We start from the raw sequence: 16,033 nt of genomic DNA on the forward strand, positions 1-16,033 counted from the left end.
ATATATATATATATATATATATATATATATATATATATATATATGTGTATATATATATATATGTGTATATATATATATATATGTGTGTATATATATATATATATATATATATATATATATATATATATATATTATATATATATATATATATATACTGTTTCCCCCTGTGTCTCTGTCTCTCACTTCCATCTCTCTTTTTTCTTCCCTCCACATCTGTTAATCTGCTCAGGGAATAGCAGAAAACAGAGTTTTCCAAACCTCTGTGCATTTACGTGTCATGCAATTCATCACTGGTTGAGTCCTAAGTTCTGAGAAAGTCATATTTTGACTGAGAAATGGGGCCTGAACTTAAATCAGATTATGGGTTGCGCAACAGTAGCCCAGAGCTGGAAGTTGGTTTATTGGAGGTTTGGTGTAAAGGTGGTTGGATTAGATTTATACATCTTCGTAAAAAAAAAAAAAAAAAAGAAAAGCTAAAAGAAGACCAACCAGACCTCCAGGGGTGTTTTTGGATCCACTTCATCTGAAAAACCTGCTGAATATTTGACGGAAGCTAACATTTCCAAAAACAGCCTCCCATCGCACAACTTATAAACTCATCACTTGTGCAGTTGAAGATATTGTCACTAAACGCTTGACTGAATAACATTGCTCGTCTGCACACGTCTTTGGGTGAACAAAGAGGCAAGACTTATACCTGTTTGAAAGACAAATAATGACACTAAAATCAGAAATAACAATAAACTAAAACATAAAATTACACAGCAATAATGTGGCAACTGAGTTCAAAGTCATAAAAGGCTTTGAATTAAACCCAGAACATCCTTGCTGTACATCAGCTGAGCAAACACCTGCTCCACTGTTTGGCCGTGACCAACTTAAACTGTGTTTTTATGCATTTCTTTTCTTTTTATCTTTGATAAATGCTAAAGATGCCAATTTATGGCGTGCTAAAACGAACAAGGTGGTTTCCAATAATTTATTAACTAAACAGTTGCTGCAAAATAGTCAACTGCAGTATGTTGACTTGCTGAGTTTATGGTTAAGGACATTCTTGAACTGTTTGTCCCGATTTCTAAAAGGTACAAAATGGCTTCGATCATTTCATACTCACAAATCTAAGGTTGAGTTTTCACTAAATCCTTTCATTCGACTACCACATAAATCAATTTTACTAAGAATAAAGCATCGCTGCTTTCACAGCTACAAGCAACGACAGACATGAGTTAAAAAACAAAACAAACAGGAGAATTAATAATTACAAACTCTTTAAAAATTACAGGAAGGTCTGTGTGAATGCAGTTACTCATTTCAAACATATGGGAGCATGCTGGACATCTAAAGGTCAATCATGCCGGGTGCCCAGCTCCTCTGTACCACAAATATGTGTATTGTTAGTGCATGGCTCTCTGCAAAGCCATAAAAGCCCCAGCTCCTGTTTAGACCTGAGGTTGCCCTCTGGTCTTTGTGTTCCCATCATGGTTCATCTCTGATTGATTCTGACAGGAAACAATAATGGACACGCAGTGAGAGGGAATTCTCTCTGACTATTTGTCAGTCCAGATTAGCTCAACCCATTAGCCCCAATTCTCTGTGAGTGGCTGCAGACCTTCAGTGAGGACAGGATAAAATGTTATACTGGTGAATCTCAAAAATTTTATATCTGTACTTTTGTAAAATTCCCATATAAAAGGTCTACATGACACCGTGAAACTGTCATGTTCTTGTGATCTAAAAACCATTTGAATGAAATAAATTTTGCCTTCAATGTGACCTAAAACCTTTGCAACTCGACTGAAAAGCAAACTGAAATGTTTAGGCGGAAAATGAAAATATAAAAGCCAGAAAGATCTGGTTGCTTAAGTGTACACACCCTCTTCTAACAGGGTATGTGGCTGTGTTCAAAATTAACCGCAACATTAAATTTCCTGTTACAAAGAGCTGGGTTCACACCCACCAGCATTTAAAGTGCCTCTGATAAACCTCCAAATAAGCTTCAGCTGTTTCTCGAAGTGCTTCCTGAAATTTCCTCATAGGTTTCACAGATTGGAATTCTTTTACTGCAGATATCAGTCAACACAAAGGCCCACAAGATTTTCCAGTGCATCGGATATTCTGAGAAATGGGCATGGAATATATGAAAACAGTAATAATCCAGTTCAGAACATAACAAAATTACTGAGAACTGTGTGTCCCTTCATGATTGATAAAAGGACAAGAACAAAGCTGCTCAAGAAGGCTAAGAATTTAATCAAGTCTGGCTATATTTTGAAAAAAAAAGAAGAAAAAAACTAATTAGAATTTTTCCAAATGAATGTGGTGAAATATCTTAATCTCTGATGAAGCCAAACTTGACTCACAGCCATAATTCCTGAAGGTATGCTTGGTGCAAAAACGACACTGAATGGAAAGAGAGCAACGCATGACAGTAACTGTCAGGTGTTGAGACTCTTTTTCTTGAGTCTTAAAACAGTCAAGGTAAAGAAAAACACGAACAGTTGAAGATAGCAGTCAATGTTGACACAAACCTACAAGCTTCAGAGAAATTTGCCAATTTAACAGTAGTGTGTTGACTTTTTATGTCACTTCTTAGTGAGTGTTTGGTCAAAACTTCTTAATTCCATGTTAGCTTTTTTATGACATAAAAACGTTTAGCGTGGCAAAATAAATCAATTTAAGTGGTCAATAAAAATGCTGTTATTGAATAAATTTCTCTACATATTAAAAGTAATTTAGAAAACATGTTTAGGACATCATACTTATCAGTTTTTAGATGCATTAGATCTTTTTTTGTTTTTTGAAATCAAGCATATTTAACAAACAAAATCTAAATCATACAGTTTAGGACTTTGTGCATCAGAAACAAATTGCTTTGATGAACAACAGGCTTGCAAGACCCAAATTGATAGCTGTGCATTAACATATAATATTAATTGGAAAATACAGGTTTCTGTGTGATTTATATGACTATTATAGAGAAAAATAAGAAAATAATGACATGTCTGCGTGTTAATATGCCCTGGAAATAAGAGTAATGGTGTGTCACCTGGGAAAGCTGTTAGGCATAAATCTCTGAAAAAGGGCTCTTGAATTTATTACTCCAGCATGAAGCAGAAAAAAACAGAGCATGCGCTCGCAGGAAACAGGTGAGGCTGGTGAGATTCAAGCAGAACTCATGTTTTTCTTACTTTTGAGAAAATGGCATTTTAAATGGCATTTCAATGTGGCAGACTGAACCAGCGGATAAATTCATCTTTTCCTCATCTGGAGTTAAGTGTTTTCACAGGTTTGCTGCAGAAAAGGCAAAGCGCTTAGTGAACAGTTTAATGTTGCAGCTTTAAAACGGCTTGCATGGTTTAGCATGTTGTATTTTTAATAACAGACTTCATCAAACAGTATTACGGCTGAAAAGCATCATAAAGGACAGATGGCGCTGACGGGGAAAGCGTCACACAGGATACGAATTCAGACACGTTCGCCTGACTGAGAGGAAAATGAGGTCTAACTTTACGTATTGCTGTGATCAGATTAAGACTTTTTCCCTTTCTGTGCCATCTTCTTCCACTGAGGCTTCACACTGCTCTAAAACAGGGACAGCAATGTCTTTTACTGGTGTGAAGTATGACAGGTGGTTTTTTTTTTTTGTTGATAAATCAGTAGAAAAAAAGAAAAAAAACTGCAAACTGAAAGCAGCAAGATTTCAAATCACACACTGGCTCAGCAAGCAACAGCTGCAGAAATAAAAATAGAAATGAGCTTTTATAAACGTATGAAAGGCACATGTTGATGGGAACTGTGCTAGTTTTGTTTGCGAATGGAAATCTAGATAAAGGACATACAGTTGGAAAGGTTATTGAACTCAAACTGTTAAACAAACCATTGATGAATCCTAAACGTCACCTTCCTGTAAAATGAAAAAAGTAAACAGTGTTTCAAAAATGTTAGAAATGTTTAATAATTGCTTAGTCCATCTACAAAATAACCAGAAAAACGTTTGGAAATTGAAATGTGTTTTCTTGTCAGTGAATGCACCACACCTAAACATTAACAGGTCACACTAAAAATGACACAAGTAAAAGCTAAATTCATTTATATTGAGGTGTTCCAAAATGATGTTTTATCTACCTTACCTTTGTATGAATAGCATTTTGTGCAAACTGTTCTTATTTTAAATGTGCTTTGTAAATAGTTTGGACATCGGATGTCGCACAAGGCATCTGGATATTCCTAAAAATATTTCTTTTTTTCTACATGCATCTGTTGCAGGCTTCAATCTTTTGAGAATCTAGAGTTAAGGTCAACGTTCTACGTTCCCTATAGGAAATACTTACACTACATTTACCAATCTTAACTGTGGTAAAAAATGAAATTTCTCTAAATATTTTGTGCTTGTTTTAAAATAACAGTAGCACCATTTATCAGATGAGCTGTGGAGCTAATGTGTCATCTCTGTTCCTATAGTGTGACCAAAAAAACTCTTCTGTGGATCTAAAATAAACTGATGAATGACTTTTGATAGACACCTCCTTTACAAATGGGAAGGGTCAAGAGTATTAGTAGAGTTTCGGAAATACAAGGAGAGACCGCTGGTTTTTTATTTTATTTTACTGTAAACCTTTTATTGTAGGAACAGAAAAAAAATTCAATTCCTCCAGAGACATTTTAAAGTCTGTCAGTCCTAGTTTCGAGATTTCAGAAATTGGTCCCAAAAACTCTGATTGTGTCTGATCTCAAGACATGTGTTCATCCTTCTGAATTTTCTTTCTTAAGTATTGTAGTTGGATGCTATGGTTTGTAGAAATGTTTTAAGCCCTGGCCTTGCTTCTGCTGTTTCATTTTGTTTCTGATTTCCTGTTTCGAAAGCTGAACACGACATCTGCCTCATATGAATGCCGATAACATTGTCAACCATCCCGGGGAAAAAGTTAAACTGAGGACAACTTTTTGTGGCCTCTGTTTTTATTTCTACACCTTGCCATTTCTGAGCTGCATACTTACACTTTTCTTGTGTTGCCGCAACAAAAATGCCAGGATTTAACTCTGTGAACTCCCACCTTTAAACAACATGAGTCAGACACACACTGGGGCACAAACAACAGGTTAAGCTAGTCTAATACATATAGATACAAAAGTTGGACATCATTTCTAAATTACAATGTAACAGTATCCTAGGTATAGTACAGAATAAAATGGCTTTCATTGTGGATAATGACGACACGCGTCAATTCCCTTCTGTTAGTGAAACAATCACTATATGACAAGTTACATAACAGACAAAATCTGCTATTAATGTAAAAGAAATCTCATAAAAGCTCGTTGCATAACACTTGCTCTCTTCCAGTAAATTCTTTGATGTTCAAGGAGGAAAAAAAAATAATAATTTGAACCTGTTAGGAATGAAAACATCCAGTGAATGGCAGCGCACCCGTGGCTAGTTTCCAACACAATCCTTTCCTGCAATTCAGGTCCCCTTTTCTTCTTTCCTGTCCATCCGCTCTAATAGATGCACAGAAAATAAAAGGGCCACCGCTGCTGGCTGGCCAAAAGAGAAAACCTTGGCTCAATTTCTTTGTTCATTGCCTTTCCATTGCAAATCCAACAGGCATTCTCACTCAGCTCTCCTTTCCCCAGACCACAGCTATGGCTTTGGATACAGCAGTGAGTCTGTCCTTTCTCCTTTTGTGTTTGAAGATAATGCCCACTGTCTACAGAGAAGGGAACTTAAGGAAAGTTTAAACAAAATCCCCAGCCAGAAAGAAATCCGACCATTCAGGGGAGCAGATTTTAAAATTTAGGACAGAAATAAAAAGCTGCACTGCTGACAATGTTGAGATTGTAACTCTATGGATTATCTGACTTTTGAAGTTGAAAATGGACCATAAAATAAATTTGATTCAGCTGGGGTTAAATTTGGGTCAGGTTTTAAAAATAACTTGCCTCTCGGAAGTGTCTCTGTAACAGCAAAATTAGCAAGGAACAAGAAGAAAAAATAGTTTTTGTTCAGAGAAAAGCCACGGGGTCAGTTTAAGTATTCATCACAGCTCAGAGTCTACGAGGTTTTCCTCTTCTGTACCTAGTGAAATCTTTTCAACTCAATCAGTCTTTTGTGTCCTCTCAGCTACATTTGCAAGACTTGACGATCATGTTGGAGAGCTGCTCCACCTTAGGGGTCCGTCCAGAGTAGTAGAGAATAGTGAGGGGCTCCAGGTCCTGAGGAACACAGCAGGGGGCGGCGGAGGCCTCTGGATTCAGAGTGTTGTACAAGCTCAGCAGCTGTTGGGAAACAAAGCGTGGATGTAAAATATCTCACTCACACGTTTTTAATGTCTTCTGTTTAGTCTGTTATGCTTGTGTATAATTGAAGAAATATGGGAACGATTTGGGTTAATTCACAGCAGAGAAACACTCGGACAATGTGAGAGGAATGTCTGCAAATACTGCAATGGCCAAAATATTTGCATATTCATTTTTATACTATAACACTAAATAATTGCATAACTTTCTTGTGCATTTCTGCCCAGGAACAAAATTATGAATCACAGCACATCTAATTAGCGTATCATGTACCTTTGTCAATCCAATTACCAGACTATGGAAGAATATATTTTTAAATATTTCCACACACTTGTGTTCTTTTACCACGCTTATCCATACACAGAAAATAGAAAAATATGCTCTAGAATTGGTTTGAAAAGCTATTTCTTTCCTGGACAGCGTGCGGAGCCCCCCAAATGCTTTAATAGTGGCTGAAACAAAATATGTAGTCTTATTGGACAAAGTTTCTATCAAAATCTTCCACACATTTTACTCTTTCACAACTAAATGATGAACACATGTGAATGGGAGCAGTTTTTTTTTTCAGAGTTAAACTAGAACAGGTTCTTGATGAGGTTGACCACATTGGTTTAGAGTTAAGAATTTTTAATTCTAAAAAACACACCGAGCTATGTGTCGTGTCGGAGCTCCTCAGGTAAGGGCAGGGACCGGAGCAGTAGTTGGCATCGTAGCCACTGGGCTCATGGATCCACTTCCAGTCCAGATCGCGGCGGAAATCTATGTGGAGCCGGCGAACGCAGCAGCTCTCCTCCGTGTTTCTGTGGAGCACAAGAACATCTAATCCAGTTGCGTGAAGTTTAATCTCACAAGCAATTCACTCCCGTCGCTGAACGAAGGCTTACGAGAAGCAGTAGTTTGTGTCCAGCGCTCTTTTGCGTCGGCGAGAGGAGTGGGTGTCCATGCGGTGGGGTGGGATCATCATGAGGATGAGGTGAGGAGGGTGTTGCTGCTTATTTTTTTTCAGGTTGTCCAGATCCAAGCGACTCTGCTCCTCATCTCCATCAACACCTAAACCACAGAACAAGATTCAGCTTCTCTATCACCGTCTATTTACCATCACAGCATCTTCTGTAGTGATTTTCATCAATCGTTGCATCCAATTTGAAAAGTGTGTGAACGTTTTTTTCTGCTATTCTTTCACACAACGGAGATACAAGACGTTTCGACCAAACACTCACTAAATCACATAAGGAAGGTGCAACTTAACTGAGGAAACCCACCTCTAAACTTCACCTCCAGAATCTCCTTTTCATTGTCGATGATGTCACCGTTTGAATTGAAGGTATGACAGGGACAATGCACACTGATTTCCAAACCTAGATTAGATCCTAATACCAAACAATCATGAAAGGGAGAGCAGCAAAAAGATTTTAATGTAAGCAGGAGTGATTAATGATGCGTTATTTTAAACTCTTTCAGATAATGTTAACCCCACCTTTGTTTATCAGCCACTCTCGTACAGTTTCTGTCACATCGAAGGTGACCCACTCAGGAGAGCCTCTGGTCTGCACATTTTTAGCAGCGATGAAACGCTGCTTCCTGATGTGCTCGTTTAGTCTCAAAATCTGCAAAACAGTGATTCCGAATTATAAGTATAAGCTTGCTCGCTACTCGTAGGTTGTCGACAAATGCATGCCATAATTTGCAACAAATTTTCTATTAACTACAATTTTGTACTATTTTGCGTTTGTCTTTTGTATAAATCCAAAATTCATCACATAAAGTAAAGGATGTGGTTGTAATGTGACAAAATAGGAAAAGTTTAGATTGTTGGTGTAGTGTTGAAAGGTTCTGTGAAGAGTTGAGGTTTGCTGTTTTTTTCTTTATTATTATTGAATCCAGCTTTGGTCATGGGACAGGGAGATTTATATCATTTCAAATTCCCCCGAGTATCTAGTGAAAATGCAGCAGAAGGTTGTTAATTTCGGCCTCTCCATTATGGGGCAGAACTTAGGGATGTTATTTCAGCTGAAGAAAGAAATATCTCAAGGCTTAAGGGGTTTTAATAAATGTTCATGACAGACTGAAAATGTGGAATTTTTTGTAAAATAAGCAGATATATATAAAAAAAGATCTATGACTTAAGGTTCTGCGTTTGATATTGGTAGAAGGACAAAGAAACGCTACCTTTACGCACCTGGTAGAGCTCAATCCGCTGTTCACTTCTCATGGCTTTGGGGTTTGGTACCCTCAGGACTCGAAACTCTGCTCTGAACAGGTTGGTTGAGTTCCTTTCCATTTCAGTGACATTGAAGCGGAAAACTTTAGAAGTCAGGCTTTTAGGGCAGGGCAGATTATCTGGTGAGGAAAAACAGATGAAACATGGCTTTTAAGCAAAAGAAAACGTGCTGAAACTCAATGAGGTATTCACAGAAAACCATATAATTTTTCACTAATACGTTCTAACTGAATAGTGTAGGGATAGGGTGCTGTGACTTAATGTTCAAATATCAAGATAGGGGCTACGGAAAGTAATTATTAACTTCAAACTTTGCAAATAAAAGCAAAAGTCACAAAGTAATTCTAAAAAACCCATAATTTCTAGTTTCTTAAAATTTAACTATTTAATTTTCCCCCAAACAGTGCAGCATCATTGAACTATTTCAGCCTCAGCGATAGACATTTGAGTGATTTCTGCTGATGAGACGCTGCTATGACTTTAAAGGGCCACCAGGGTGAGCTAATGAAGAAGTTAGCAGAGGATCACAACTCTGGTCAGATTATGCCGCTAGCAATGTCTATAGATTCTTTCCTCTGTGTGCTGTCCATTTCCCAATTATCAATAAATGTACCACTGGGAGTAATGAGTAATTTTTTTCAAACTGAATAAAAGCAGTCACACTAAAACATTTCACATGAAATTAAGCTACTGCAATGAAAAGTATTTGGCTTTTCTTCACATCTTTGTCAGAACGAGAATAAATGTGTCAAAGCTGTCCTTTTATATAGAGTCCTATATGAATATATGACCAAAACTCAGTCCTCACATTGCAACATACAATAGGCTGGCAGGTTTTTTTCCAGCTCACAGTGAATGAGGTTTTCTGCTGCCTCTGTTATCAAAATTCCTCACTGGTTCCCCAGCAGATTCTGTCTATATTTGGAGAAAGTGATAACATTGATAGTAAAATGCCAAGATTTTTTAACTGTCATATGACTTCATCTCAGTGGTATCTGTGTATCAAAGGTCTTGCTATACTCAGTTCTGTTGATAAGCTGTGGGAGCTGACGCTTTTGTTATCGTGGTGACTTCCCTAATGCCAGGCACTGACATATACCAGATCTGTCATGCACATGAACCCCCAAGATGGAAATCTTTTCTGTCGTTTGCTGACCTTCTTGTGGAGTGATGAAACGAGCCCTTTTGTGCCAACTTCCTGCTTTGTTTGCAACGGTCATGTAGTTTCCGTGTCCATTTTTCTTTTTCAATGTTATAATTAGGGCAAAACAAAATGTGTTCAGTGGACCATATTTGAATTTGTTTCTATTTAGTTGTAGGGAACTGCTTCAATATTATTTGAGTATCTTGATGTCTTGAAAAGAGTTTGATTAGTGATTCAAATGACAAAGATGGATGGATATAAGCTAGGACGGGTACAGTAAATTTGAAGGCTTGCTGTTGTGACAGATGTGCATGTAATGGGAAAAGTCTTTAGAAAACAAACTATTTTCCATGCATCTGCAAATATAGAGTTTTCTAAATTCTTTTTCCCCATCAGAAACTTTTATTGACAGTCACTAGACAGGACATGTGCAGGGGTACAGAGGGGATAGCAAGGGTCCTGGGGTTGGGAATGAAACCCAGTACAACTGCATCTAGAGCTGTTGCCCTACCCCATGTAAAGCCACAAAATCACAATGGTTTGACTTCAAAACAAAGGTATGTTTTGCTCCACATTACCCACCCTGTGTTTCTATATTGGCACTATATTTTTTACCCTTTTCACATTCGTATCCATGACATAAACATCCACACAAACTTTCCCAATTTGTGAAAACTGAAAAAACAGAACAGAAGACATCACATGATAAGTTGAGCCTCACACCATGTGGACACAGTGTGTTTGACAGCAAACAAGGCCTGATTTCCATATCTGTAACAGCAATTCATCCAACATTCATCCACATGGGGAGTTATTAACTCCCCATGACTTTAAATTTATTTTAAAAACCTGTTCAAGGCACAGCTGACAGGTATTTGTTTTCCAAATGGTTCTTGTGCAACAAGCGTTGCAAGGTTTCTAATGACGTTCTGGCCATCTACTTTGTGGCCGACATCAAAAACGGCACTTACTGGCTCCTTATTGTTCAAATGAACAATTTCTCAGTAAATAAAAACACAGACATTTTACATCTATCTGGAACTTGGGAAGCTTTCAGTTTGTAATCCATAAACATATTGTTTCTCTTTGACGTGATCTGACACAGACAGTTTTTTTCTGTAGGACAAGAGAACAAGCAAGTAAAGCAGATGTGTGTCGACCTCTTTAAGTCAGAAAACGGCTACACGAAATTAGCTTCTCCGCCAGTCAGAGAAATGATTAAAAAGTTCAAAAGTATTGGAGCTGTGACAAACAAGGCTGCAGGAGGATCCAAGTTTATATTGCTCCCATGCAGGAGGATGAAAACATAGAAAATAAAATTTAAAATACCAAAGAGAAGCAAATTATAGGATCTAAATAATGGCATCTGTACCAGAAGTGGCAACTACACCTTGTGAAGAGAAGTTTGCATATGAATACTGCTGAAACTTAAATTAAATCTTCTATTTGTCTCTGTTTTTTTTCCAGCTGTTCACAGGCAACTGCCTTAAAATAAACTCTAGTTCTCACTTGTTAGCATAAATTTACCTGAAGCTAATCTAAGGTTCTGAGAGCAGGACTCCACTGTTTGGTGTTTTTGGTCCAAATCACTTTTGAAAGATTCGAACCAGAACATTACAGAGGGGAAATTAAACTTCTGGAAAGCTGTTGATTTCAAAGGCACAGTGATGCAATAAGTTTGGCTTTGCTCTGGACCGTGAGGCTCTCTTCAGCATTTATTATCCTATTCTACTCTCTCAGTCTTACCACAGACACGTGTCCCTCTCTCCACAAGTTTTCCATTTCCATGCCGTTTATTCTATAAAGAGAAAAAATGCTGGTAACTATATAAGTTTGGCATAAAATATGTGGCGTAAGAAGAATATGAGCCTAAACAGCCTTTCCTGATTATTTTAACAAATTGGTCCCATCCAAAGTAAAGCTCATTATAAACAGAGCACCCAAAACCATACTTAGTGGCAAATTGGCAACAAATTGGAGGCATAATGGAGGAATCCATGTTGAAGGTTCTGTTTCACTCTCAGTTTAGCAAAGCTGAACCTTAACAGTGAGATGATCTCACCCTCACAGACCACCTGTGTGTGTAATTATCAGGCCAAGACACAGCGGGCTCGTTCGGAGCACCACCTCTGTCTGTGAATATGAGGACTTCGCCGAGAGCGGGATCTCTATGTCAAAGTTAATGAGGAGGGTCCCCTCTATCCTCCAACCCTTCCTGTCCACCTCTGTTAACTTTCCCTTCCCCTAAAGGCATCCCCATCCGCCGAGGCAGATGTCCCTCTCATTTGGCCCTGACTGGAAAGGAAATGGTAACATCTGGGAGGTGGAACATGATCCACTGAGGGGAGAAAAACAAGAGGGAGAAGAGAGTAAAGGAGGGGATTGACCTTCCTGGTTCAGAGTTAAAACAGGTGGGACAGCACAGGAGTAAAACACATTTCCTCTCCTTTCCAAACTCCCACTTCAGTTTTTAAATATAATGTCCAGTGGTGCATTTTTCCCACCAATAAATAAGTGCTGACAGAAAAAAATAAATAAATAAAACACAGCTGAGCGTGAATTTCTACTTCAGGATTTCAAAAAATAGCTTTGTTATCAAAAGAACGCTGAAGGAAAAATGTGCCAATTCTGCTTGATGACATCAAAAGAGACACAAGAACAAAGCTGGCATCAGTAAACAATATGGTGACTAAGGGACTTTAACAAAAATTTTAACATTTAATTTCCATTTAAAAATAAGTATTTCAATAAAAAAAGCATCAAAATAAAGAAGAAAAACAAGATAAATACAAGTTAACAAGCTGATAAGTTTTTTTATGCCATATTTTTGCATACAGAAGTAATCAGGTATCACAGCTTGATTTGGGTGGATTTAATGTTCAATTATCACCACTTTACATCTAAATCACAAAACAAGTTGAAAAACTCAATGAATGTAATTGAAATGAATCTACAGAGAATTTAAGAGCTACATCATGTAGGGAAATGTTTCTTTGCTGTGTCTGAAGGGTTCTCACAGAAAATTGTTCATTTCTATTTGCTCATCTTAAATTTCTGATTAGTTTGGCTTTGTGTTAATTATGAAGGTACTGTAAAACTTTAGGATTAAAAAAGTTTCAAATGAACCAGTTCTTATATATATATATATATAATCTATTTTAGTTTGTATAAAATTTTTAAAACATATTAAGGTATCTTTCTATAGATTAGAATGTCATCCAGAATACCATAATCATAATATCAGTGTGTGCAATATTTACTTCACAAAAGAAATTTGGAGTGCAATAAATGTTGACCCATAGAAGTATTTTGAACTTCCAATTTATTTGCCAATGTTGTATTCAACCAGTTCAACAGGAGATGATCTCACCAGAGGCAGAGAACTGAACAAAAATGTAAAATGTAAAAGCAGAAAACAGCTTATATCACCCCATGTTTTCTCCATTACAATAATTTCTAATATTTTGCAGCCTGACTTTGAAAGACTATCTATTTCATTAATGTAATTCAGAGATCGAACCTCATTTATCTTGTAGATTTATTATTGTATTTCTTTTCAAGATGTGATTATGGCTAAATAGTAATAGAAACGCCAAATTAATTTTCTCCAATAAAAAGAATGTCAAACAAAACCCTTAAAAAATATATATTTTTTATTACATTTTTGCCTTATTAATGTCACCCTATTTAAAAAAAATGTCTGCATACTAGACAGTATATGCACTCAATGCTCTTTCCTTGGACATCAGTCACTGCATCCATGCAGTGACTGATGGATGCGACCATTCTGTGGCTCTATTGAGATCGCTTTGAGCTCATCAGCATTTCTGTAGTATCTCATCTTTCGCTCAGCAAAACCCCTTGAAGAATCTATGTTAGATCATTTGTGTTTAGTGGTGGCTCAGTTGCATCTAACCAGTTTTTGGTGTCAAATCCTGCTAGAAAATGAAATCATCTTCACACAGTTTGTCAGCAGAGGGGATAATGAAGCACTCTAAAACTTTGTGGCTGCTCTTACTCTGGACTCGTTAAAACTCAGTAAACCAACACCAGCAGATGACAAAGCTGTGGAAACGTCATGCTGAGCTCTGAGCCAAACAACTTCGATTTTGTGCCTCTTCGTGCTCTCTCCAGAGTCTGGGATCTTTGATTTCCAGTCAAATGCAAAATTGACTTTATACTACTAAACAACAATTCAGTTCTTTTTCATTTTCTTTTTTTGTCGTAGATACAAAACTGAGGTTGTTGTCTCTGGATTAGGAGTGACTTAATACAACTAATCTAGGATATTTAGCCGAAGTCCTGCACACATCTGTGTTGGTGGATCTTAGAAGAGTCCAGCCAACTATCAAATCTACTTTACTTTATCTCATATCCTTTTTGCACTTGCACACTTTTTCCTTCCGCTTAACCTTTTTGCTTGGCTCCAGCATTCTGCTTTTTCAGCAAAGTCCTCTTGAACACTTGTAAAGTCAGCGCTATTACCCCTGATTACAAAGGCCACAGCATAATAATTTATCTACAAGATTTCCGACGCTCTTGTCAAATTTTAAGAACCTGAATGCAGGCAGTTTTCGTCAGTTGTGATCTTTACTCATCAGCAGAAATAAATGCTGTAAATATCTCACCAAGTGTGACCTGTCTTCATACCTCGTTCATTTTCACAAGCAATAAGCTACCTTTTAAATTTAACTGATATAACCTTGTACAATCGACATATTTTGGAAGGAAGTACAAACTGACATTCACGTGGTGCGTAATTACGCACTATGGAGACAATGGGAAAGTTTTGAAAAGGGAAGGACTTACTGTTGTCTGGGGTTCCGTGCACCATGCTGATTTTGTAGATCTCTTTGGCGATGTACTCCGTCTCTGTGTTGTCCTGTCCGCAGCTCTGCTTCCGATCCCTGCCCAGCTGCTCCAGAAGCTCCTTCGTGCTGTTATATAACGCCTGGATCTGATAGGGTACCTTGCTCGGTCCCAGGGAGTGCGGGGGGCTCGACAGCCGAAGCTTGCTCAGGATCTGACCCCGGATCGCCTCGACCCTCTTCCTCTTCACATGGTCGATGTCCACGGTGGCACAAGTGGACAGGGGCGAGCTCAGAGTCGCGCAGTTGAGGAGGAGGACGAACAGTAGAGCTTTGCCCAGATGCATCTTTCTGTCCGCATTTGTTTCGCTCTGGGAGCTGAAATGTGACGGCTCAGAGAGAGGACTGCCTCTACCTTTTAAACCAGCTTCTCTTCTTCTCCAGCTTAAAAACTAACCTGTGGACTCACTCCTCTTTGTGCAAATCCGAATTTAAGTTCGCCCATTATTTATTCACCCGATTCAGATCCCTATTAAGACTTTCTTTCTGTATTCGTCTGTTCAGTCCATCAGTCCTCCTGGTCCGTGAGCGGTTTGTCTCGCGTCGTTTATTTGGAGCATCAAGTTTTATTCTCCGTGCAGGTTGACCGCAGGCTGTCACGTTAACGAGGTATATGCGACTTCGAGCTGCTGATATGGCTTCATATGAGCTTTATAGGCTGCCGCTGCTTTCTGACGTTTGATGGAGGAGGGACCGCAGACACCCGGGAGCGCACAAATCACAACAGGGGCCCACTGCCACACTCACTGAGCCTGAAATACTAAATAACATTGCTTGAAAAAAATAGAGAGAGCGAGAAACATAAATTACTCTTTTGTTCCCCGGTGCTGTGAAACAGACTCCTTTGGAAGGAATGCTTACATGACGTTTAGCTTAACGTGGCGCAGACTGCAACCCAGATCTGGTCTTGGGATTATTTTGGTGCGCCTTATGTGATGATAATGAAGGATTGTGACAATATGTATTGTAATTGTGTTCTTGTAATATTGTGTGGGTTAATCTCCCTGGTAGTGCGTCCTTTACTGAACAAAAATATACCCACGTTTCATTACTTCATTCAATTTGAAAAGGAAACTTTTTTTTTTTTTTTTTTAGATATTGAGTTGTTAATTTGAAGCATTTTGTTAAACATAGCCACATACCTCACATTCTCCTTTTCTTTGGTCTTGACAAGATTTTACATTTAATGTTGATATACATTTTTACTAAAGGTATTTATTTCAGAACATTTCTGTGTATATTGGGTATTGAATGTAGGCTACTGCAATTTTTATTTAGTAGCTCTCCAAGGTTATTGTTTCAAAGCAATAACCCAGACAGGTTGGTTATATATGGAAATGTGTTCACTTTACTCAGACAGGTCAGAAAGTACGTCAATTGACTGGTCCAGTACTACCAAGGTACACCCGTTAAAATAGGCTGTACATTTAAGAAAATGGTGAATGCCGCAAGCGATGCCTAGATAAGAATGACTCAAGACAATGAGGATATATGATATTCCAAGTA

General features: G+C 38.0%; 1 protein-coding gene across 1 annotated transcript; it reads right to left on the bottom strand.

The window, feature by feature from the left end:
* Nucleotides 1-5,094: 5,094 nt before the first annotated feature.
* LOC129351229 (transforming growth factor beta-3 proprotein-like) lies at nt 5,095-15,160 on the bottom strand. Its single transcript, XM_055020120.1, has 7 exons — nt 14,469-15,160; nt 8,474-8,634; nt 7,772-7,901; nt 7,557-7,664; nt 7,179-7,344; nt 6,941-7,094; nt 5,095-6,273 (listed from the first exon to the last, which is right to left on the bottom strand). Exons 1-7 carry the CDS (start codon nt 14,812-14,814, stop codon nt 6,115-6,117), a joined length of 1,224 nt encoding a protein of 407 aa, XP_054876095.1. The 5' UTR covers nt 14,815-15,160; the 3' UTR covers nt 5,095-6,114.
* Between the last annotated feature and the right edge of the window lie 873 nt (nt 15,161-16,033).

The sequence above is a fragment of the Poeciliopsis prolifica genome, unplaced genomic scaffold (genome assembly GCF_027474105.1).
Source record: "Poeciliopsis prolifica strain line A6 unplaced genomic scaffold, Auburn_PproV2 SCAFFOLD065, whole genome shotgun sequence".
Lineage (NCBI taxonomy): Eukaryota > Metazoa > Chordata > Actinopteri > Cyprinodontiformes > Poeciliidae > Poeciliopsis > Poeciliopsis prolifica.